At 43.5% G+C, this 24,369-nt stretch overlaps 1 protein-coding gene across 2 annotated transcripts in view; it reads left to right on the forward strand.

The window, feature by feature from the left end:
* The window catches only part of smg1 (SMG1 nonsense mediated mRNA decay associated PI3K related kinase), a 47,727-nt gene extending 23,871 nt beyond the window's left edge, over positions 1-23,856 (forward strand). For both annotated transcript variants that reach the window (XM_066641714.1, XM_066641717.1), the window contains exons 27-62: positions 227-371; positions 780-939; positions 1,116-1,236; positions 1,461-1,706; positions 2,253-2,522; positions 3,128-3,272; positions 3,444-3,582; positions 4,216-4,437; positions 4,610-4,790; positions 4,976-5,137; positions 5,423-5,643; positions 6,552-6,706; positions 7,041-7,263; positions 7,665-7,911; positions 8,142-8,371; positions 8,679-8,927; positions 9,061-9,199; positions 10,126-10,235; positions 11,276-11,494; positions 11,699-11,892; positions 12,131-12,303; positions 12,434-12,713; positions 12,933-13,205; positions 15,386-15,620; positions 15,821-16,047; positions 16,152-16,308; positions 16,527-16,716; positions 17,090-17,562; positions 17,647-17,784; positions 17,871-18,203; positions 19,893-20,120; positions 20,238-20,449; positions 21,663-21,763; positions 21,860-22,036; positions 22,352-22,458; positions 22,555-23,856. In XM_066641714.1, coding sequence (XP_066497811.1) covers positions 227-371; positions 780-939; positions 1,116-1,236; positions 1,461-1,706; positions 2,253-2,522; positions 3,128-3,272; positions 3,444-3,582; positions 4,216-4,437; positions 4,610-4,790; positions 4,976-5,137; positions 5,423-5,643; positions 6,552-6,706; positions 7,041-7,263; positions 7,665-7,911; positions 8,142-8,371; positions 8,679-8,927; positions 9,061-9,199; positions 10,126-10,235; positions 11,276-11,494; positions 11,699-11,892; positions 12,131-12,303; positions 12,434-12,713; positions 12,933-13,205; positions 15,386-15,620; positions 15,821-16,047; positions 16,152-16,308; positions 16,527-16,716; positions 17,090-17,562; positions 17,647-17,784; positions 17,871-18,203; positions 19,893-20,120; positions 20,238-20,449; positions 21,663-21,763; positions 21,860-22,036; positions 22,352-22,458; positions 22,555-22,632 — 7,160 coding nt within the window. In that variant the 3' untranslated portion in view covers positions 22,633-23,856. The remainder of the gene's footprint in view (positions 1-226; positions 372-779; positions 940-1,115; positions 1,237-1,460; positions 1,707-2,252; positions 2,523-3,127; positions 3,273-3,443; positions 3,583-4,215; positions 4,438-4,609; positions 4,791-4,975; positions 5,138-5,422; positions 5,644-6,551; positions 6,707-7,040; positions 7,264-7,664; positions 7,912-8,141; positions 8,372-8,678; positions 8,928-9,060; positions 9,200-10,125; positions 10,236-11,275; positions 11,495-11,698; positions 11,893-12,130; positions 12,304-12,433; positions 12,714-12,932; positions 13,206-15,385; positions 15,621-15,820; positions 16,048-16,151; positions 16,309-16,526; positions 16,717-17,089; positions 17,563-17,646; positions 17,785-17,870; positions 18,204-19,892; positions 20,121-20,237; positions 20,450-21,662; positions 21,764-21,859; positions 22,037-22,351; positions 22,459-22,554) is intronic.
* Positions 23,857-24,369: the final 513 nt, after the last annotated feature.

The raw sequence follows: 24,369 nt of genomic DNA on the forward strand, positions 1-24,369 counted from the left end.
TGTGAGGTTTGATCCTTGTAGTGTTGACTAAAGCATATCCTAAGAGTGGTTTTAGGTTGTGCTAGTAGTAGTAGATGAGTAGTTAATTAACGTGTTAAGGGGAGACTAAATGGTTGTCCACTATGAACCAAGCTAAAGTGCAATACTTAAATACTTGGTTTGCTGTTTTACTTTATCCCGCCTGCATTTTGTGGCTGAGCATGGTTTTGTGTGTGTGTCTGTGTAGACCTGAAGAGGCTCCTGCCTGCTGTACTAAGCCCTGATCCATCAGAACTGCAGAAAGCCATAGAGGTTCAGCTGCTGAGGAGCGCAGTGGGAGCTCTCACATCCACCAATCACGAGCAGGACCAGAAAGTTCTGCCCTCATCTGAGTAAGTCTGCACCGTATGTTATTCCTGTTTCCAAGTCCTGGCCCCGGAGCCCTGCTGCACATTTGAGTGCTTTTCATCCCATGACTCATTTTAACCTCAAAGGATTTATAATGAGCCAATGAGTGGAGCCAGATATTTTGAAGACAACATAAATAACTAATGTTTCCTTGGTATTCACTGCGTGTGTTTTGAGGTAGGTACTAGGTTTGACAGGGGTATTTTTCAGATATTTGTAGCCCTTTACCTGTTACCAGTTTAGGTTTCTCTTCCTTTCTGCAGTGAATTCTAGCAGTATCCTAAATTATTATTATTATTATTTTTTTTATTTTTTTTTACAGATGTTTAGACATCACAGCGGAAGGTGTCTGGTTACTTAACTTGATTTTGTTTCTTGTTGAAACTCCGCAGCACGCTGGTGAAGTACCTGAAACAGACTGGTCGAATTGCCCTGGGACCCATGCGTCTGTCCACCCTTACACTCTCTGAATCACTGCCCACGCTCAACACCCTGCAGCTCCACTGTGCCAGCTCTCTGGAAACCTCTCTCTGCAGCCAGCACCCTTCAGAGGTCAGTGTCTGCCTACATATAGAATAACACAACCGACCCCTGTGCACCACCTGCTCCAAAACCTTCCAGTGTCTGGCATTCTTTAGCTTGGTGCTGTTGGTTTGGGGCACGCTAGTTTTCAGACCTGTTTGTAATGTCTCCAGATGGTCATTGCATTGTGCTTTCTGTCTCACCAGGAGTGTCTTATCCCACTCTACAGTGAAGCTTTGAGTACTTGTAAGCAGCAGGACGTTCAGCCGTGGCTTCATGCTCTCCGCTACACCATCTTCCAGAGGCAGCTCTTCCAGAAACTCCGAGGTAGGTTGGTGTTTGTTGCCTATGCTGACCCAGTGTCATGTGAAGACTGTGGCTCTTTTGAGGGAACTCGGGGCAGCATGGGTCAGCATATGACCGAGCGATAGGATTCCTGGTTTAATCTTCTGTGTTTCAGTATGACAGTTCATTTCCTTATTAACATGCCCCAGGACTGCTTTAAAGCCTTTTTAAAAAAGGTTAACTTGATTATTGTTTTTCTCCGATAGGTTCCTCTGGTCCCATAGACTCTCACTTGATGGAACTGTGTCTGACGGCGGTGAAGTTTGCCCGTAAGCAGGGAAACCTCGCTCTGGCCTCACGGCTGTTGGCTCAGTGCAGCAAGCCGTCTACCGATGACTCCGAAACCCCGGACCTGGTGCAGAGTTTCAAGCAACTGTCACTAGAGGGAGCTGTAGGCGAGAGATGGGGGCCGGAGCTGAAAATTGAACGGGCTAAAGTCCTGTTCACTGCAGGTTGGTCTGTGGTCTGAAGTCAGTTTACACTTCCAACATGTCCAACTGGAATCATACGTTGGTTTTCATGCTGGGAACCAGGTGCTCTGTACATTTCTCTTATTTGGCGCACTTGCCAAATTTAATGATCAAACTGTGTAAGAGCGATTTGTCTAGCCCTGCAATGCTCTTAATGCACACCAGTCAATACATCTAAGAATTCAAAGCTTCATATTGCTCGCTGATTACTGATTTGTTATTTGGTGTTGACCAGAAGAGGATGGATCCCTGTTTTGTGTCTTTCTCCCTCTCAGGGATTATTTTACATGCTCTGAGGAAGCTGTACTTGCTGACTTGGGTTTCTGTAAAACTTGGCCTATGCCACTTACTAAAAAGGAATTGCTTGGAATCCTTACTTGGAATTGGTGTAACAAGGAATTACATTCAACTTCAGATGTCTTTAAAACCCAGGCTGTTGTGAATGTGATTTATGAGTCAAAAGCTTTACAGTGTTTACTGTGACTATTAATGTAATCACTGTGTGCAATGACACACCCCTGTTCTCAGGTCAGTCCGCAGCTGCGATGGAGATGCTGAGCTCATGTGCCCTGTCCTACTGTCGCTCGGGGAAGTGTGAGCGTGCAGCTTGCCGCTCTGTGCTTACTCTGTGTAAGTGGCTGCTGTCCGACTGGAAGGACCTGACTCCGCAGATGAAGCAGGCGGTGAAGAAGAACGCAGCCAGCGGCACCCTCTCTACTCTCAGCAAAAACATCTCGGGCCTCCTTGAGCTGCCTGTGGAGGAGCAGGGCATGCCACGCATCACCACAGAGACCACAGGTACACTTACTGTTTTAATTATTATTAATAACTAACCTAGGTGTCCTAACTAAACCGAATGATGCCACAGCTGGGTTTGATTTCGCAGGCTGAGTGACTGTCTGAGATCCAGTCTCACATAACAATGGCGGGGGAACGTGGGTGAAGTCTGTAGTGTGCATGCAGGACACACATGTCAAGAATGCTTGTTTGTATTCAGATTTTTAACCATTTTAACTGGATGTGTGTGTTATCATCATAAACAGATTAGTATTTTTCATGTGAAAAAGCTTCATCAGATGCCCATTAGTGTCTGAGGCTATCCACCAGAGCCTTATTTATGCAGCCCGTGCCTGTTTTATTTGTTGCATAAATCGGTGCTCTTGAGGTGAAATGCTTCCTTGTAGCCATTTTTGTTTATAAAATGGACGTTTGTTGAGGCATAGCCCACCCCATACCCAAAATATTAGCTATAAGCTGAATCCTATATATATATATATAAATTAAAAAATATTTCCACACTATTCAGTGCAGTTTGGGACTTGCTTCATGTTTAGAGTGCTTTTTACAACCTGAACTTAGCTAATATTAACGTTCACTAACTCTCAGATCCTCCTCTGTTTCAGTGAGTGTAGGTGTAGGAGAAGCTGATTTTGTCCTGGGTCAGCTGTACCAGCTGTCTGCTAATCAGGCTCCAGAAATGGCCAAGTCATGGGCGGCTCTCGCAAGCTGGGCCTACAGATGGGGCCGTAAGGTTGTGGATAATGCAAGGTGTGTATGTTGTTTTACATCGTCAGGTGTTAATGTCTATAATATCAGCTTGGTATCTGTTGAAGTGCTCCATGCTTTTTTATATATATATATATATATATATATATATATATATATATATATATATATATATATATAATTATTTTTTTTATTTATTTTTAAATTGTGCAGCCAAGGAGAAGGGGTTCCTTTGCTTCTGGGAGAGAAAAAGGAGATAGAAGAGTTGCTACCCTCAGGCACCAGCGAGGAGGATAAGGAGATGATTTTCAGCATCCTTGGCCAAGCCATGTGTCGGCCAGCTGGGATTCAGGTAAGAGGAGTTGGTGTAAAACACAAAACTCTCCTCAAGGTGTGGGCTTGTCCACAGAAGAGCACTCTGTAGTTTTACAATTCCAGACTGTAGTCCACTGGTTGCTTTGCATACTTCATAGTCATTTCCCCCTGTTCTTCAGAGCTCAGGACTCCTACAGAGCAGGTGTGATGTGGTGGTGGATAAATGTACGATGTAAAGTCAGAGACAGAAGCTTATCTGTCGCTGCACAGTGTGTGCCAGTCGTCCTCTAGTCCTTCATCAGTGACAGAGGGCGCTTGATGTTTTTGGTCGGTGGACTATTGAGTCCAGCAGTGACACAGGGATTTAATAACTCCAGCAGCACAGCTGTGTCTGCTCCACTCGCACCAGCACAACACACACTAACACACCACCACCACGTCAGTGACACAGCAGCGCTGAGAATGATCCACCACCACATCACACCTGCTCTGTGAGGGTCAGATGGAAGCCCTGACCATTTGAAGAGAAGGACGAAATGGGGGAGAGTATGCAGAGAAACAGATGGACTACAGTTTAACATAAACATATTTATGTAATACAGTTATGGTCCATTCCTTTTCTAAATAAAGTTTATGGTCGTGATCATGTAAATATCTCTCACGCCCCCAGGATGAAGACATGGCTTTGCAGAATGAAGAGGATGATGAAGATGACATGGTGGATGTGATCTGGAGGCAGCTGCTCAGCTCATGCCCGTGGCTCGCAGAGGTGGAGGACGGAGTAACGGACGGCCTGATCAGAGTGTGGAGGCGGGTGGTGGACAGAATCTTCAGCCTCTACCGAGTCTCCTGTAGGGCCTACTTCACCTTCCTTAAACTCAATGCTGGGCAGGTCAGCGTCCCTTCCATTGCTCCTTTTGGAAAATCTTTTCCTCTTCTCAGACAAACTATAACACATTGCTTTTCTGCTAAATCTAACCAGGCAAGCCACAATCCTGAAGCTGTTTCTGAGAACTTGTCTCAAAGTTTTGACACATTACTTGAGCCTGTGTTTTCTTGTTCAGGTGCCCATTGATGAAGATGACCCTAAACTCCTCTTGAACAACCAAAGCAGCAAGCAGAGCAGTGATGATGTAATTGTAATGGCGACCCTGCGTCTGCTTCGCCTCCTTGTGAAACATGCTGGAGAGCTGAGGGAGGGGTTGGAGCTTGGCTTGGCCTCCACTCCCACTGCCCCCTGGAGAGGTGACCACCAACTCTGGCTACAGAAGCTATCTACAGTTAAAAATAGAGCTTGAGGAATGCAAGAAATGATTCATGCGTCATTAACATTTATGTAGTTAGGGCTTTGAATTTACATCGTTCAGTAAAAGGAGATGTTTGTTGTCAGGTATTGCTTATTGACCATTGTTTATTATGCTATACTTAAGGCATCATCCCACAGCTGTTCTCCAGGCTGAACCACCCTGAGGCGTACATCCGCCAGAGCATTTGCAGCCTGCTCTGCCGCGTGGCCCAGGATTCACCTCACCTGATTCTCTACCCAGCTATCGTGGGCTCCATCTCACTGGGTGGAGAAGCCCAAACAGCAGGTACGAGATTTCGGGTTGATTCAGCTTTTTGCTGAACCATATTGAGTCCCAAGGGTAGTGGATGATCCACAGGAATGCATTTCCTGGCCACAATTAGACTATAAATGCATGAAAAATCAAGGGTCAACTGTATTAATTTTTGGTGTGGGTTGAATATGCCCCCTGTGAGTTTTTTTCCTCCTGAAAAGTTAGAGGAGTTTTATTATTATTTGTTGTTTATGATTTTGTGTTACTGTTGTGTTTCTATATCGGAGCTATTGATTAGGCTTTGCCTTTTTGGAGCAGGTAACAAGCTGCCGTCTGCTCTGCCCACACTGCTGGGGAACATTCAGAGTGAGACTCTGTGTGGAGAAGAGAGCCAGGCAGGCAGTGCCTCTGCCTCTCAGGAGAGTGGTCGAGGGGAGGAGCTGGTGCTGTGCTCCAGTGAAGATCAGGCAATGATGCAGGACTGCTACAGCAAGATCGTGGACACACTTTCTGCTGCCAACCCCACCATGGTCCTCCAGGTATTACTTCTTGTTGCCAGTCTAACACGGTGTTTCACAACATGACATTTATTGTTTTCCCTTCTCCCAACACACATCGTTTTTGCTAATCAGTTAATGAACAAGTCCTTTTAGAGTTGGTGTGTGTGTTAAAACAGGGAAACCATTAAAATGAGCAGGGTAGGGTGGCTCCTGTATCAGGGTTGAGAAACCTAAGGTTTAAAGCTTTTATATCTTCCAAAGGAGGTGGCTACAGTGTTGCCATTTATTTATTTAAAGTTATTTCCTTTATGATAAATAAATAAATTAACCTGCTTTGTATTTGGTTTATGTATAACTTGATGTCTGTGGTTTGTTGTATCTGGGTTTGCCTTATGGCTAGTTCCTTCAGACCAATACATGTGCACAATATGTCCTTGACATATATTATTTGCCAAATTATTATTATTATTTTATTTTTTTCAGTCATTTTCATGGCTCTGAGATTTTGTGCTTGAGCATATGCACTGACATCTGTAAATGCACATCTACGTCTGTTGTGTGGATATTTTTCACACTCTGCAGAGAACGGGATCTCCTTAAAAACCTTAAAGCTCTCCTTTACTACAAAGTATTTTGGTTTAATTGTCGGTTTGGGGGTAAAAATTAATGTGTAGTGTCAGAGACTCTCAGCAGGTTAAACAATAGAAAAATACCTTCCTCGACCACAGTGCAAGAGCCATTCATTCAGAATTTCTTTTACTGAAACATGATGACAAATGATTACACGCATTCACTCAAACACAGTCTTTCACTCTCTCTCACTCTTCTGCACTATTTGGCACTGCTCTAGAAAACACTCCTGCGGAACCATCAGAAAACATCTTCCTTTCTTTAGTGAAGGTTGTTAGTACCCTGATTTGAAACTCTTTTGGGTTGTGTGTATGTAGGTGCAGATGCTAGTGGGAGAGCTGCGGAGGGTCACTCTGCTGTGGGATGAGTTGTGGCTGGGTGTCTTGCAGCAGCAGCACATGCACGTCCTGCGCAGGATCCAGCAGCTGGAGGACGAAGTGAAGAGAGTTCAGAACAACAACACACTGCGCAAGTAAGGGCTTCAGTGCACTTACTCAGGGCTCATCCATCGCTGTTCTGTTTCAAACTGAAAATTTTGGTTACTTTTATGAATAAAAGGCTTTTTCACACAGAGTACGATATATTTTTCTTTTAATCCCTCTGTAAATAGTGTGAAAAGGCCTTTATTGGGATAAAGACATACAGGACTGGTTTCCCAGATTAAGAGAAAGAGACTACTCTATTTTTAACCTTTGTATTTATGTGTGATTTTTATTTATTTATTTATTTATTTTTCATATTGTTATTAGTCTTTGTATTTGTGTGCACTCGTCAGTGTAATGTATGTGGTGGTGGTTCTGTTTTAGGGAGGAGAAGATGGCCATCATGCGGGAGAAACACTCAGCCCTGATGCGTCCTGTTGTGTTTGCTCTGGATCACGTACGAAGCATCACAGCCACCACTGTGGAGACTCCACACGAAACCTGGTTCCAGGAGACTTATGGAGAGGCTATTCGCAATGCTCTGGAGAGACTGAAGAACCCCCTTAACCCGGCAAACCCTGCTAGCAGCTGGGTGCCCTTCAAACAGGTGGGACTTCTGCGCTTGTATTTTGTGTGTTTATCTGTGACCTTACAGGGGCACTTTGTAGTTCTATAATTAGAGTGTAGTCAGTATGTTGCTTATTTTGTTCACACCCTGTTCACAACCTACAAGATGTGTCTAACTCCAGCTGTACCACCATCACCACGTCAGTGTCACTGCAGTGCTGAGAATGAGTCATACTTTGGTGGGAAAGTGGGCTAATAGTATGCAGAGCAGCAAAATATAAATAATATAAAGGTGTAGAACAATAATAAAAAAGTATTTTGGCTTTAATTTTTGCTTCTTTTGCTCAGGAGTCAGTGAACCTTGAGAATGCAGACTGTCAGCCCCTACATTCATTTCTGTACTGAAATAAAAGTCAGTGCTTCACCCTTTTCCTCTAACAGATCATGCTGAGTTTGCAGCAGCGAGCACAGAAGCGAGCCAGTTATCTTCTGAAACTGGATGAGATCAGCCCTCGCTTGGCTTCCATGGCCAACACTGAGATTGCCCTCCCAGGAGAGGTTTCTGCTACTGATGCAGTCACCATCCACAATGTGGGCAACACCATAACCATCCTTCCCACCAAAACCAAGCCCAAAAAGCTCTATTTCCTTGGCTCAGACGGCAGAAACTACCCCTATCTTTTTAAGGGTGAGAATAAGTTGTATTGGCTCTGTGGGTTTTTTTTTTTATTATTATTATTTTTTTTTATTTATTTTTTTTTTTTTTGTATACTGACTGTGTTCTTCATCATCATACAGCCACATTTCAAAACCTGGCATAGTTTTATAAATATTATTTCTTTTTTTTTTCATAAGATTCACAGGTATCATATTTGAAATAATGTTAATTATATTGTAATAACACCTTGTCTCTCTCAGGCCTGGAGGATCTTCATTTGGACGAGAGGATCATGCAGTTCTTGTCTATTGTCAACACCATGTTTACTAAAGTAAATCAGCAGGAGAGCCCATGCTTCCACGCCCGGCACTACTCCGTCACTCCCCTGGGCACACGCTCAGGTCTGATCCAGTGGGTGGATGGAGCCACTCCTCTGTTCGGACTCTATAAACGATGGCAGCAGCGCGAGGCTGTGCTACAGGCTCAGAAGGTCAGTCACACCTTGTTCTCTTGTACTGGTACCCTCCTTCTCTGACACTGATTATTGATTGTTACTGGATTTGATGGTTATTGATTTATTACCTCTGGCATCTTATATTCGAATGGTTGTGACTTTTGCAGATATTTAAAAAAATAATAATAATAACATTGTCTATAATATTTGCCAGTAATTCCTCCCTCTGCTACTACTTGCCACACCTTTGTAGCTATAAAGGATAATTTCAAATACCACAGAACAAATAAAGGCTTGGGAGGTCATTCAGAGGCAGTGTTAATTTCAGACTTATCTTTCATAGGCCCAGGACACCTTTCAGCAGCCTCAAAACCTACCGATGGTCCCTCGCCCCAGTGAGCTCTACTACAGTAAAATTGGCCCTGCCCTGAAAGCTGTGGGGCTCAATCTGGAGGTGTCCCGCCGTGATTGGCCCCTTAGTGTCATGAGGGATGTGCTGCGAGAGCTGATGGAGGCCACACCCCCCAACCTGCTGGCAAAGGAGCTGTGGTGCTCGTGTACCACGCCCAGCGAGTGGTGGAGAGTCACTCAGGTGAGCAGAGGAAGCTGCGGTTATATGTGGTGCACTAGTACGTGCGATGGCCTCAAGTATTTGTTAGAGTGTTCCTGCTGCAACAATGCTTAAACATGGCTGCTCTGACTTTATTCTGTTGTCACCTTTGCAGTCGTATGCGAGGTCCACGGCTGTGATGTCAATGGTGGGCTACATCATTGGTTTGGGAGATCGTCATCTGGACAACGTGCTGATTGACATGACAACTGGCGAGGTGGTGCACATAGACTACAATGTCTGTTTCGAGAAAGGTGAGTCCTTCAGCTGTAAGCGTGTTGAAGAAACATGTTCCAGGATTCAAATGCTTTACACCAGTGGTTCTCAAACTGGTGGTATGCCAGATGACCTTGAAAAAATTACCACTTAATTAAATAATTAATTAATAACTAAGAATCTGAAAACGAAGCATGTTCATGTGTAAACTTCATAATGTTTCACACTTTTCATAATTAAGCTTTAATGAAAAATCTGTTTAAATAGAAAATACAGCATGGACTGTGACTAAACGGTAGATAAGTCTGTAAGGGAAGGGCTGAGCAGAGTTCCCCTGCTTCTTTTTTCCAGGGAGGGAACACGATCGCCCTGTATTTTGTGAAATCCATGTAAATAAAGCCCAGTTTCAGCTTCTTACTGAATGTATTCAAAGGGTAGAGACAGACGTCAGTAAGTTGGACTAGTACGAAAAAGAGCAAAATGAATGAGAAAACAAACGGGGATCAAAGCAGCGAAATACTCCTAAGCCCTTAACTTAAGTACATCAACATGGCTGATCTTCACATCATTAGAGTCAATAAACACTGTTTAACAGTGCCACGCCTCCTTCAGCTACTGACACAAGTGCTGGGAACACCTGCTCCACGCGCTGTGATGCTTTCACCTATAGCCCAGTAAAGTGCACATTAAATTGATTTCTCTTCATATTTTTTTCCTCTCTCATAATGCTTTTTTCCCCAAAATTGTATATGATCTGATAAATTTAGAATTTCAGTTTAGGCTTATAGTATTCTCATTAATTTTTAGAGAGAATTTTTGTAATTCATTCAAATTACAAATATTCAGGCAAGACTTTCATAGTATTCATAGGTGGTACTTGGAGGTTTTGGTTTAAAAATTGGTGGCTTTTGCTCTAAAACGTTTAACTAAATCCACTGCTTTACACGATTAATTGTGATTACAGGAAAAAGCTTGAGGGTTCCAGAGAAGGTGCCCTTTCGCATGACACACAACATTGAGACTGCTCTAGGAGTTACCGGAGTGGAAGGAATCTTCAGACTCTCGTGTGAACAGGTTAGAGATTGACTCATTTATTGGGTTGGAACCCATTTATCAGTGTTTTTTTAACGTACAACATTCAAGTTGACAGCAGCTGTATGCAGTCACCAAGCTCAGAATTGAGGTGGGCATTCACAGAGAGAGAGAGATGCCTAGTAGTTTCAGCATGATATGAATGTTTAGTCTATGCCATCTAAAGGGACAGATGCTTCACAACACTTACCACACTAGCAGTGTTGACACAGAAGATATCTATTCTCTGGCTAATCATTCTCATTTCTAACATATCGTCCTGCTAAGATGTCTCCAGGGTAGAATTTGTCTGCATAACTAGCTATTAGCATCTTGTGGCTAATACATATTGTTCATTGTTAAATGTTTTGTTGTGCTTTTTAATACAAGTTCGCACTGTATTCTATATATAATCCAAAGTTTAAACCTAAAAGATACAGTACTAATTATTTAAGTTTCCTGACAAGAAGTTGTTTACTCTAGTGGCTCTTGTTTGTTATGACAGGGCCTGGCTATATCAGATTCTGTATTCGATTATTTTAAATATAATTAAGAGCAGCTGTGAAGGAGTTATCAGAAACAGCGGAAAGGTCTAGTCAGTGGTTGTGGATAAGGAGAGCACAGATTACGTGCACCAACCACCATAACAGCGTCTCTACAGTGCATTTCCCCAAGTAAAGACCATATGGAACTGGTGGCACTGAGCATGCATTAACGGTGCCAGTGGGCATAGGTACAGCCTTGGTCACAAGGGACGCCAGCATGGAGTGATGGTAAAGGACTGCAAATGAATGTGCTTCATCTCATGTGAGATATATTACTTAGGAAAGAAATCTAAATATAAAGAATTATTGTCATCCATGTTAACTATATTTTTGGTTGTAAAAATTATTATTATTATTATTTTTTTTTTTTTAAAGAAATTTTTATAAATTAAAAAAAAATGTATCAGTGATAACAGTTAAATCAGACATTGCCCTCTGCTTCATGTAGCTATTGATAACAGTATTTATAACAGTCTTCTGCCTTTTTCTACACTGTAGGTGGTTCAGATGATGCGCCGAGGCAGAGAGACCCTTCTGACACTCCTGGAGGCGTTTGTTTACGACCCCCTGGTGGATTGGACAGCGGGTGGTGAGGTGGGATTTGCTGGAGCTGTATATGGAGGTGGTGGGCAGCAGGCAGAGAGCAAACAGAGCAAGAGGGAGATGGAGAGAGATATCACTCGCAGCCTCTTCTCCTCTCGCGTGGCAGAGATCAAGGTGAGTTCATGTTGCAGGGTCCAGATGTAGTTCTTAGTTATTTCCTTGATTTTCAAATCAGAAAAAAACAAGTGATTTTCCTAGGGTTTATTTTTAAAATGTGATGTTATTTGTTTATTTATTGTTTTATATTTGAAAGACTATTTTATTTGGTGCCTTATTGTATAGACTTTACCCTCAGTAAGATATTTCCACCCCCTGCAGGTGAACTGGTTTAAGAACCGTGATGAGATGTTGGTCGTGCTGCCTCAGTTGGAGATGGCTGTGGAGGAATACCTAAGTCTGCAGGAACAGCTCACCCAGGTGGAGAAGGTGCAGGCGAAGCTGCTGGAGGAGATGGAGTTTCTGGAAGGAGCAGAGAATAGGGCGGACCACCCCATCCACACACTTGAGCACAGGTCAGCAGAAGTTTTAAGAAATGCATTTTACTTGTGTAAAAGAAATGGTTCTGTCTTTAAACAATGATTTGATCTTAAATGCTCTTAAACACACCACAGGTTTCTGAAGATTATTCTAATTAATAGAATGATCATTCTGAGATAGGATGTTAACAGGGTGCTCTTGTTTCAAATTCTACAAGAAGTATCACATTTTATATTTATTATCTCTCATTCCCATGATTTCATATTTCTCAAGGTATTCAGAGCACACCCAGCTACAGTCCAGGCAGAGGACTGTGCAGGATGCCATCCAGAGCAAACTCTCAGACTTGGATCAGTGGATTTCTCAGTATCAGGCTGCCTTCACCAGTCTGGAGGCCACACAACTCGCCAGCCTGCTTCAGGAGATCAGCAGCCCCATAGACCTGGGTATATACTTAGTTTGTCACGTTGCCTGCTGTGGAATGAGTAGCACGATAATTAATGTTTAAGAGGAAAAACATCAGAGTCGGCACCCATGTCTCTTTAGTCTCAGATTCTTTCTTATTTTCCTCCGCAGGTCCACCTAGCTACGTTCCAGCCACAGCTTTCCTACAGAACGCAGGCCAAGCTCATCTGATCAGTCAGTGTGAGGCTCTGGAGGCAGAGGTGAGTGCTCTGCTGCAGCAGCGAAGATCTTTGCTTCGCGGCTGTTTGGAGCACCTGCACAGCTACGCCACAGTCGCCCTGCTTTACCCCCGAGCTGTTCTGCACAGGCATAGAGTCTACTCTTGGAAGCAGTGGATGGAGGAGCTGGTGTGTGACATGACTGTGGAGCATTGTCAGGCTGTTTATCACCAGTGAGTGGAAAAAACCTTGTCTGGTTTTAAGTGTGAGAGTAGAGCTGGACAATAATTCAATATCGATTTATATCACAATATAAAATGTTTTAATAACAAACATATGATTTTTAAACACACCTTCAATATTTCAGTACACATTATTTACAGCATCTGTCACTGTCTGACGGTCATAGTTTAGCAATCATTTTAAAATTTCTTTGCTTCTCTCCTCTCTAGTTATGAGATACAATTTGCGCCTCAGCCTCCCGCTACTACGTGTCAGTTCCTGTCAAGTGTAGAGCTGGCACTTCAGCATCACGCGGCAGAGACAAACACACGGCTGCTGCGGCAGGTGGAGCGACTGAAGGCAGAAGGGGCCAGCGTGCCTGTGTGTGAAGAACAGTTACAGGAGATCGAGCGCTGCATCAAAGTCTTCCTGCATGAGGACGCCGAACTTGCCTCCTTCAGCCTCGCCGGCATCATCATCTCGGCCCTCTGCGCTCTCACCAGGTGAGTTTGGCTTGTCTCCCCTTTTTCTTTCTTAGTGTCTCTGTATCAGATGAAATATGGAACCACTGTTCTGGCACATTTTGAATATTTGTAGGAGATGTATCTGGAGATGATGTAAATTTAGTTCAAATTCTTTCCAGCAGAAAGAGAGACATGTTGCACTGCAGGTGTCTTAAGCTGGGGTTACACTATGCGACTTATGGCACGATTTTAACTGCGATTTTCTGTGGGGCCGAGTCTGTGCCAGTTGGCTGTAGTCTGCTGTAGACTCCGGTGCAGTCGCAATTGTCAGTCGTGTAATGTGTGAGGGGCTGCAACTCTGATATGCTGCGACTGATCAGAATCATTCAGAGTTGCAGCCCCTCACACATTACACGACTGACAACTGCGACTTCACCGGAGTCTGCAGACTACAGCCAACTGGCACAGACTCGGCCCCACAGAAAATCGCAGTTAAAATCGTGCTATAAGTCGCATAGTGTAACCCCAGCTTAAGACACCTGCAGTGCAACATGTCTCTCTTTCTGCTGGAAAGAATTTGAACTAGATTTAAATCGAGTTGGTGAAGAGTTTACATTACGCTACTACGTCCAAAGTCGGGTTGGGGAAAAAAATAAAAATAAATAAATAAATAAAATGTTTGATATGCTGCGACTGATCAGAAACATTCAAACATTTTATTTATTTATTTATTTTTTTCCAACCCGACTTTGGATGTAGTAGCGTAAAGTAAACTCTTCACCAACTCGAGTATGGAAGGGTCCCTTCAACAGCTAATGAGAACAGAGCACAGAAATTTAACACAGGAGCGTTCAGTGGAGAACGGATTAAACTATATATTTATGGAGAACTACAAGACATTATATAGTGCTGAATGCACATGTCCCAAAATAACAAGTATTAGCTAGAAGAGAAAGAATCACTCCTAGTTACAGCCTTTGTTCCAACTTTTATTCTAATTTTCCATTTCACCTTAAATGATGAAGCACTGTGGAGCGCGATACTGTTACCGCTAATGATTCGGAACCGCTTAAATTCGGATTTAAGGTGGAATATAGCCTCGAGTCTGTGCTATTCTCCTAATCTCCAGCTCCCTCTTCAGTGTGTAGAGATGGCGCTGACCAAGTCACATTCACGACCCAGAGACTTTTTATTTATTTATTTAATTTTTTTGGGGTGAATTTACACAAATAGCTGTGCAGACAATAACTGCAGTGAGTTGTATGTCCGTGTTTATCTTTGTCTCCGAGAAAACTTGAGTGGTGTGTTTAGTTCGGGAGTTTGAGGTTGTGTGGCGTGTGCCTGACTTCTTCCAGCCTCTGTAAAAATGAGGTGAGATCTGTGAGATACCCAGTCTGTTTACAGTCTGCTCCAACATTAACAGTCGTGTGGTATCTCCAAGGCTTTAGGCTACTATCACATTACAGGCCGAGACCGATGACCAAGTTATCTTCAGCTTTATGTCCACCGCAGGGCCGAATGGTTCTGAGAAGTGGGTAACTCTTCCAGTACTTTGTTTAATGACATGGGGACTCATTGTCACCTTTACAGGTCCTCTCAGGTGCAGATGATCTGCACAAAGCTGTATGAAGACACTTTCAAATCAGATTTAAGACATTTCTTTGTAGATTTAATTCATGTCATGGCTGTGTGACTCTGATGAGAATTTGATGGATCAGAATTCATGCATCTCCATTTGAGGTCTCCAAGTTTAGCTAAGAAAGAAAACAAGCAACCAAAAGAATTATGTATTTCTAGAGTTTATGCTCTTTTAAAGAGATCTGTTCAGAGTATTTACAGTTATGGGCCAGTGGGAAGGACCCTTCAAGTTTTTTGCCTTTTTAACCTGTTTTGTGTTGGTGTTTATACACAAGAATATATGTCCTGAGCTAAATGGGCAGACAAAGCCATGAAACACACGGATTCAGACAGCCAGGATTTCATACATCACAGACCTACAAAACCAGTTTTATAATTTACAGGGTGGGGTTTTACATATACGCTCGAGCTGCAGGCATATTGGGGTGTTTAGGGGTTTAATTGATGGCTGAAGAGGGGCTTGAACATAAATCAAGACAAATATAAGGTCTCTGTAAAGATATAAGCCTTGTTTTTAAAATTGTGGCACCATTTGTCTTGGTTCTTGTTTGACTGATATTAACGTCCCTGTTTTGTCTCAGGCGTAACCTGGTGATGGAGGGTGCAGCAGCGAGTGCAGGAGAGCAGCTGGTGGAGCTGACCTCCCGTGATGGAGCCTGGTTTCTGGAGGAGCTTTGCAGCATGAGTGGCAATATCACTTGTCTGGTGCAGCTGCTGAAAGAGTGTCAGCTCCAGTCTCATGACCTGGACGTCCTTGGCCCTGCTGACACGTCACAGGCTGTCTACCTGGCCAACGGAGTCTACACCTGTCTGCAGGTGAGACTGTTTCCGATCTAGGTTATAGGTACATTTTAATTCGCAGATGTGAAGCAGTTTATAGAGCAGTCTTGTCCCTCGCTCACTTACTTTTTTGTTGTGTTAAGTTTAATTGCCTCAAACCTAAGTTCAGTACATTTCACAAAATGTTTTTATTTCTCCACACAAGCTAAAACACCTCACTGTTGATGACATTGCAGGAGCTGAACACCAATTTCCGTCAGATCATCTTCCCCGAGGCCCTGCGCTGCATGCTGAAAGGAGAGAGCACTCTGGAGACCATGTTGTCTGAGCTGGATGCCCTAATAGAGCAGTGTGCTGATGGAGTTTCCCTGCAGGGACTGGTTGAGGCTCTACAGAATCACGTCCGTAACATTGCCTTGGGAATGGAGGAGGATGCAGATGCACACTACCTTGAGGTTACAAGGTAAGTTGTATGTTGGAATCTCTGTCCATGCTTCGGTGTGTCTTGTGGTGATTAGTATATGCTTTGGCACTGGTTTACTATGCTGCCATGTGTTTGTTTCACAGGCTGCTGCGTGTCCAATACTCAGAGTTGATCCAGCCACGAAACATAGACGGCTCAGTGCAGGACACTCCTAAAATGAGCGCAGGGCAGATGCTGCTGGTGGCCTTTGATGGGATGTTTGCTCAGCTTGAAAATGCTTTTGGACTCCTGATTGAAAAGGTGATTCTGAGAATTTGGAATAGTGTAGAATGCTACAGAGATCAGGAGAGAGTCATTTTAAAAATGATTAAAGGAATGGAGGTCCTTTTATGGAAAGTGTACCTCTCCATTGATTCTTTGTTAATGTCTCTTTAGTCTGTTTGCTCTGTCTTGTTTGTAGTATTTGGAAAAAGTATGCTACTGCTTAGTCTCTTTTTACTGTCTGTTTTGTCCTGCAGTTAAACTCCATGGATGTGCCTGCTGCTTGGAGAAAAGTGGATGTCATCTGGGAGGCCAGGGCCACGCAGGTGCATTTCTTTGATAATGTCCAGACTCGGCAGGTCCTGGAGGAAATATTCTTCCTCAAAAGGTTACAAACCATCTGTGACTTCTTCCGTCTGTGTGCCTCGTTTGCACAGACCTTGTCAGGTAAGACAATAACCTCAATTAATTTCTCATTTCTCTTCTTCAATCTCAAGATTGTGTTTTAAGCTGTTCCTACCTCCAACCAATTGGCATTTCACAGGGAAGACAAATATACAAATTATCTTTCATTTGTGCCTGGCAAATATAACATCCCATGCCCACGTGTAGGTTCAAAGCACAGGTTTTGACTCGTACCACCTCAGTTGATTCTTGTTAGTCACTTCTAAATTCCATAAATGTCTATGCACTACAGAAACTGTTTTAATTGCATTGAATTAATGTTATTTGTTTTTCAGAAGGAATGGAAATTTATTGTGTGTATTTCACTGCAAAACAACAGGACAGAAAGCTAAGGTGTTTTCCCTGTCTTCCTCAGGCACTTGCCTACCTCCCTCTGATGAGCCCACACCGTCTAACGGCCCTGTCCCAATAGTGAAGCCCTTGTACCGCGGCTCCACTGTTGTGAGCGAGGACCAGATGACGCGGCCCATTAAAGCCTTCATAGCTGATTTTGTCAGGCAACTGCTTATGGGTTTGCCCACACAAGCTCTGGGCCTAGCCCTCTGCAGCGCTCTCAGCGCCCTCGGCACCGACCTCATCGCCCAGGTCGAGGCCAAAGACTTCGGTGCCGAGGGGAAGGTTTCTCTGGATGATCTGTGTAAGAAAGCGGTGGAGCAGGGAGTTCAGGCAGGACGCCTCTCTCAGCTACTGTTGAACAGAGCCACTGTGCTGGCCAGCTCTTACGACACGGCCTGGAAGAAGCTGGACCTGGTTCGCCGCCTGGAGGTCAGCATAGACGCTTGCAAGGTCAGCCTGCAGAGAGCCCAGCTCCACATAGCCATGTTCCAGGTAAGGCCAGGTTCATGTGGTTGACTAGAGAATTGTTTTCTGTTTGTTTTCTCAATCCTGATCTGTAAACCAATCTTCAAACAGTGGCAGCATGAGGATGTGCTTGGTGCTCGCAGTCAGCCCTTGACGGTCAGCCCCCCGCCTCGTGCCATCATCCTCAGCAACATGAAGAAGAAGCTCTATAAGCTCAGTCAAGATGAAGCAGCCATAGCCAGCGTTCAGGTAAATATCACTCATTGGAAAATCTTTCTTAATATGGGTACAGTTTACATTCCTTGTTTACGTGTGTAATTTGCTTTGTTTTGTAGGAAAAGCTGGCATCACTAGAGGGCAGCATTGAGCAAAGGCTGAAATGGGCTGGTGGTGCAAACCCGGCTCTGGCCCCGGTGCTGCAGGACTTCGAGGGAACCATTACAGAGCGGCGCGCCCTGGTGATGAAGGAGAATCAGCGCATCAGCCAGGTCACGTTCCTCTGCAGCACAGTGCTCAACTTCGAGAGCCTTCGCACCCGAACCCCCGAGGCCCTGAGCATGGATGCTGCCCTGTTTGACTTGGTGAAGCGTTGCCAGGCCACCTGTTCCTACGCAGCTCAGTTCAGCACCTCTGTCTCTGCGCTGGAGCTTCAGCTCCTTCACAGGCTGGTTAGTCCATCAGTCAACTGTGTGTGTGAGAGAGAAGGCGTGTGACCTGCTGAGTGTGTGAAAATGTCCTCTAGTGCCCTCTGATCAACTATTGCTCTCTCCAGTGTGTTCCTGCCTTGCACCCAATGATGCTGGGTACCCTTTGGATGATGAAGTAGTTACAGAGGATGTATTAATGAATACTGTAGTAGTGCCACACTGAAGAAAAATACAACATTACACAATATGTAAATCAAAATTAACAGAACTAGGCTTGGCCTTGTATTCACGAAATAAGAAGTCAGTCAGTGTTGGTTAATACACTGGGTTATACACTGTGTATTTATCTTTTTAATCATATGTATTGGTATTGCCCAGCTCAATGGTGTAGATTTGCTCTTGACATTGGTGGGTACCTATGAATCCCCGCACCCCCCTTCCTCCCACTTTTTTATTTTTTTATTTATTTTTTTTTTTTTCTTTCCTTTCCTTCCCCCCTTTTTATTCCATGATAAAATGACACTGTAAGAGAACTGACAGTGTGTTGTGCAGTTAATTTCCAAACCGTGTTATTCTTAGCTACAGATGATTGTAGCCCGCTGTTATTATGATGGACTCATTTCAGTAGCGAACTTGATGTGACTTAGACGTTTCTTTGAAAAATAGCTCCTTATGTCCACCTTCTTCGTTCTTGCTGCTATTTTCTCACTCGCTTTTCACCCCCATTTGTCACCCACGATGCACCTTGCAATAAGTCTTGCATATGACTGGAAAGTTTTCCTTCCAGTTTTGGCGCAGCTCACAACCAAACTACAGAGACTCAGGTGTCAGCAGGGAAAGGCACAGCCAATCACACTGGCTGTATGTGTTACGGGGAGGTAGGACTCCAGTAGAGAATGTGATTTATCCGTTTCTGCACCTCTAATGAGACGTAAGATCTGTTGTTGTGTTTCTTTTCCCCCAAATTATTGGTGGGGTCACATCACCTCCATCTATGTTAATTCTACACCCTTTGCCCAGCTCATCACACTTCACATCAAAATGTTCATATTAGCATGTTTATACCTAGCATTGTGTCAGTCTTCAAGATGGTTGCTCCTTCTGCTACAGTCTGTTATATTGTGTCTTTAGTGAGACTTTCAGATTTTTGAGACACTTTGAAAATAGATATAATATCCACAAGAAGGAAGCTGAACGTGTAGTTTTTCCGCGGTACGGAAGTTGTGTTCGTATTTTGCACTATTTTAAGGTGAAACAGAAAATCCAAATGAATCGATTGCTTATTCTTTGTATCCCGGATGTGTACTCTGAATTTTTTCACTCATATTTTGGCTTCTGAATTTAGCCTATCGAATTTGAGCAACTTTGAATGAAATTGTTAGAATTTTTTTATCTGAATTTATTAACCTTGAATAATAACAGTGAGAACATGTTTTTAGAAAATACATGAGTTCAGTTCAAGAGCAATTATATTCAGATGCGTAATTGCAAAGTAAAATATTCACAGGTGTAAATCTGAAGACTTAAATTCAAAAGCAAGAAATTTCAGTGCAAAAAATTCAGTGCTACAAATTCAAAGGGGGTAATATTTCAAAGTCTTGAGACAGATTTGCTACCATAATCTCCGTTCTAAAGGTCTCTGGTATAAAACAAAACATTGCAATTAAATTCAATTGCCTGAACTTGACTGTGATGGTTGTGTTGCTGCAGAGTCCAGTGATGGAGCTGTCCATTGGTGGACCCGAGTGGCTGGCATGTGCTCAGAAGCATCTCTCTCAAGAGATGTCCAGTCAGAGAGCTCTGCAGGAGGAGCGGGAGCAGACGCTGGACAGTGTCACCGAAAGCCTACAGCTCCTGGTGGATAAAATCAAAGGCATTCTGTCCAGTCACAACCGGCTGCTGGCTGACGTGAAGCATCTGCTGCGTGCTATGGCCAAGGTAGGGTTTGTTAGATCAATTTGTAGTGGTTTGGTTTGAAAATCATCTAGAAAAGTACACATAGAAATATCCGTCCTCAAACGTGCGTCCATTAAGCTCAGTTTTGGTGACTGTTAGGATGAAGAGAATGCCCTTGCAGAAGGAGAGGAAGTGACCTACGAAGGAAGCGTGCGTCAGTTCCTGTCTGAGTACAAGGCTTGGCAGGATAACGTGCAGATTGTGCTGTTCACAGTGGTGCAGGCCACAGGTCAGCCTCGGAGCCTGGAGCAGGTGGAGCTGCTTCAGGAGATTCCTGCCACACTCAAGGAGCTCAAAGTCCAAAGCCAGAGGTGAGCCTTTAGGCAGTTGGTTTAACACAGGATGGGATGAACATTATGGCAGATGTTTATTCTTATTATATACCACACAGTAGGGTTGAACAATATGGTTAAAATTTATATCACAATGTTTCTTAATTTTGGTCGATAGAATATAATCTGATATCGATATGAACAATATATACGCCACAGAAACTGTGGGGGGAAAAAAAACTATAAACACAATATTACCGGCAAACACAAACCTCTTGGCTTTGTCAATATTAATTTTAAAGTTAGTTTAAAAAAATATTGAACTGATGGCAGTGCCCTGTGTCAGCCAGTGACAGATGCTGTAAATAATGTGTATTGAAAAATCATATTGTCGTTATTTTTTATTGAAACATTTTATATTTCGATATATATATTGATATTTAATAATTGCCCAGGCCTGCTACACAGTATTTTAACAAACAGATCAAAGTTCCAGGTTTAAAAGCATGTATCTAGGCATCCTGAGTGGGCCAGCAGTCTTAAGTGTTGGCTGTATCAATGCCCTGGTTATGCCTCAGCAATACAAACCCAGGAGTCCTAGGAGAGCACAATTTGCCTCACTCTGCGGTTGGGTGGGATGGCCCCTTTCATCCCCTCATCACACGTCACAGCACTAAAGAGCAGGGGGCGTCTGTCTGCTGATGTGAAAGACGTAGTCCCACAGTGGGGCAGACCAGTGACTGAGCATTAGCAGCAGTGCAATAAAACAGAGGCAGAGTTTGACATCACATGTCTCAGACCATGCACGTGCTTGTCCTCAGGCTCCCAGTGTTGGTGGTAGTGTGTTAGCAGATAACAGCTAACAGCGTGGAGTTGGAGACATATAATGGCTGGGTGAATATTTGACAACAAATGTGTCACATAGATATTTTTATAATATGATCTTAGTGCAGTGATGTGATTTTAAACAGGGCAAATCTCTGTTTAATTATGTAGTATAGCATAGATTATAAAGAGAGTGAGTGAGATTCAGGTGGTTATTTCATTAAGTTAAATTATAGTGAAAAACATTCTGAAAAGGTTGTTCTTGAAAGTTTTGTTAAATAATAATTACTGATTTGAACTGATGTTAAACAACAGATTCCTAAAGACTACACCAGATACAGTTTGCTTTTAACCAGTGGTAGTGTGGGAATTGCTGATACCATGAAGTTCTGTGTTTGTGGCTGAAGTGTCGTTCTTGTTCTTGCAGCATCTACAATGGTTTGGTTGGTTTTGCTTCTCCCCTGGTCACTGAGAGAGGAAGCGACTGTGCAAGCCCCACTTCAACAGTGCAGACAAGCTTTGCTGCCGGTAGGGGAGATGATCTTTCTTTATTGCAATATTTGTATTTTTTATGTTTAAGTTTTTGTCTAATTGTAGTTTGTTGGTTCCTCTGTTTGTTGAAAGCTGTGCGTTGCAGTGCAATGAAGACTCAGCCGGACAGCATGTCTCAGAACGCTCGCAAAGCACTTCCTCGAAACTTCGGGACCCCAGCAGACACCCCCCCCAGTACCCTACTCATCGCCTCCAAAGGCCTGGCCCCGAGCCCCAAAAGAGCTGTGAGGGACCCTAAAACAGGGAGAGGTTTGTTCATCTTTGAGTCACAGCCGAAGACCTTTGGAAAACTGCTGATCTAATACACACTGTGTGGTTTAAAGCTGAGTGTAGTGTGAATGCTTTTTACACCCTTACTCCACATTGCTAAATAAACATTGTGTGTGTGTGTGCTGACAGTTTTACATATTGTTGTTGCTTCAAAGGCTAATATCTGACATGTAGTGATCCAGATATAAAAATCTGAATGCTTGAATCAACATTGTAACGAAATCAGTTCTCATGAGTGATGATTGATTTTTTTTTTTTTTTTTTTTAATTTATTAATTATTTCCCTCCATTTAGCTGTACAAGAGAGGAACTCGTATGCTGTGAGTGTGTGGAAACGAGTAAAGGCGAAGTTGGAGGGGAGGGATGTGGACCCTAACAGGCGAATGAGCGTCACTGAGCAGGCATCTACCATTTCTTTTGTCTTGATTAATAGCATTTGTTACCTAGACTAGAATAAACGCTCATAACTCTGTCCTCTTGATGACTTCCTTTTGCAGGTGGATTACGTCATCAAAGAAGCTACGAACCTGGATAACTTGGCACAGTTGTACGAAGGATGGACAGCGTGGGTGTGAACGGGATCCTTGTAGATCACTTCGGTCCAGCGAGAGTAGAAATCCACCAGAATCCACTGGTTCTGGGGCGACAGAGCCACAGAGCACCGTGCGGGAAAAGACGGGGGGGTGTAGAGACCCTCCGCGTGCCCACACGGGACCCCCGTAAGCACAGCTGCACTCGGAGATCCAGCTAACACCAACGAAAATGGGTCTGCATCTGTCTCCCTGAGATGTGTGGGGAGCATAAAAGACGGGGACGGGGAGGGGGGGTGGGGGGGAAGAGAGGCATCCCAGCTTGAACTACCCCCCAAACTACCCCTGTATCATCATAAACAACAAAATGTCTGTCAACTATCTCTCAATAGGGTTTGCCGCGGGGACATTGCAGGAAAGCTCCCAATCCCTTCCTCTTTAGAGCAGAGGTCCACAATCAGTGGCCTGTCTCTGGACTTGGCTAAAGAGGTGCTGGGGTCCTGGGATGTCCGTTCCTCTGAGGATCCTCTGGCCTCTGTTTTTGGATGGCTCAGGGATGGCGATGTTGCGGCGGCTGAAGCTGATGTGTGCTGGGGAAGGTGCTGAAGGTTCAAAGGGGGACTCCATTCAAAGCCAGATGGCCGTTGGCAGAGAATTCTTTAATCTCTTTAATCACATTTGTAACCAAGACTTTTTTCCCCTCTCCCCTTTCCAAGCTCTTTATTCGAAACTTGTTTTACATCCTGCTAACTGTTGGCGACGGTTCAAAGAAATCAACACAGCGATGGCTTTTGGGGAAAACAAACTCTGAATGCTTGGCACATGAATGATGTGAATTGAGGTGGTAAATGTCTTAGATTTCTTTGATTGATCTTTGGTTGAGATATGGTGGAAAATGTTTAAGGCCCCTACTCTAATCTGATACGATGCAAAAATCAGTTTCTAAAGCCTTGGGTTTTTTGTTTTGTTTTGTTTTTTTCCTTTTGCTTAGTATGCATCTCTGTGATTTGTTGTGTATTGTAGGTATTTTTCTCCCTTTCCCTTCTTTACTAGTGGTTTAGATTAGATGACACCTTTTTTTACTTGCCTGTGGAAGTGTATCAGTTTTGGTGCGTGTTCCCCACTAAGCTTGCGTTTTACTGATCTTGACCTAGTTTTACCTTTTTAGTGGGAGAAATAATTAAGTCATGGAATAGTGCTGTGGTGATGGTAAAAATATTGTCTCTTAATGATTTTACTCTTATTTTGTTCGCCAAATAAACCTGGATTTCAGACATTAAGCTCTTGGGTCATTTATTGTTGTGTTCATGTTTTGTCCTTGATGTATCCTGACTCGCAGTAGAAACCGTTGCAGTGGGAGTGAGATACGTGGTTCTTTCTTTGCCCCGGGCTGCACCCTTCTGCCTCTACTACACCTTGTACATCTCATTCATGTCCATTCTCATTACATACAAGTCAGTTTGAGGGCTTTCCTTGAACTGACACTGAATGCACTGCTGATTTATCCTGATAAACAGGCTGTAGTCCCAACTGAAGTCTAGCCAACAGAAGAAAAGTATAATTCTGTGATGTGAAGCAGCAAGTGTAAGTTAGTTTTTGACCAGTAAACTTCTACCCTCTAATTCTCTACTTCCAAAGTCCCTCATCAAACCACATTAACACAAATACACTGCCAGACTACAGCTGGAGGAGGCCATGAGAAAACACTGGAGAGTGGAACACAACCTGTCATTTTCTACATTTGTCTTCATGTCTGGCAGTGTGAGCTCTTGCAGGACATGA

This window comes from Hoplias malabaricus, chromosome 13, assembly GCF_029633855.1.
Source record: "Hoplias malabaricus isolate fHopMal1 chromosome 13, fHopMal1.hap1, whole genome shotgun sequence".
Lineage (NCBI taxonomy): Eukaryota > Metazoa > Chordata > Actinopteri > Characiformes > Erythrinidae > Hoplias > Hoplias malabaricus.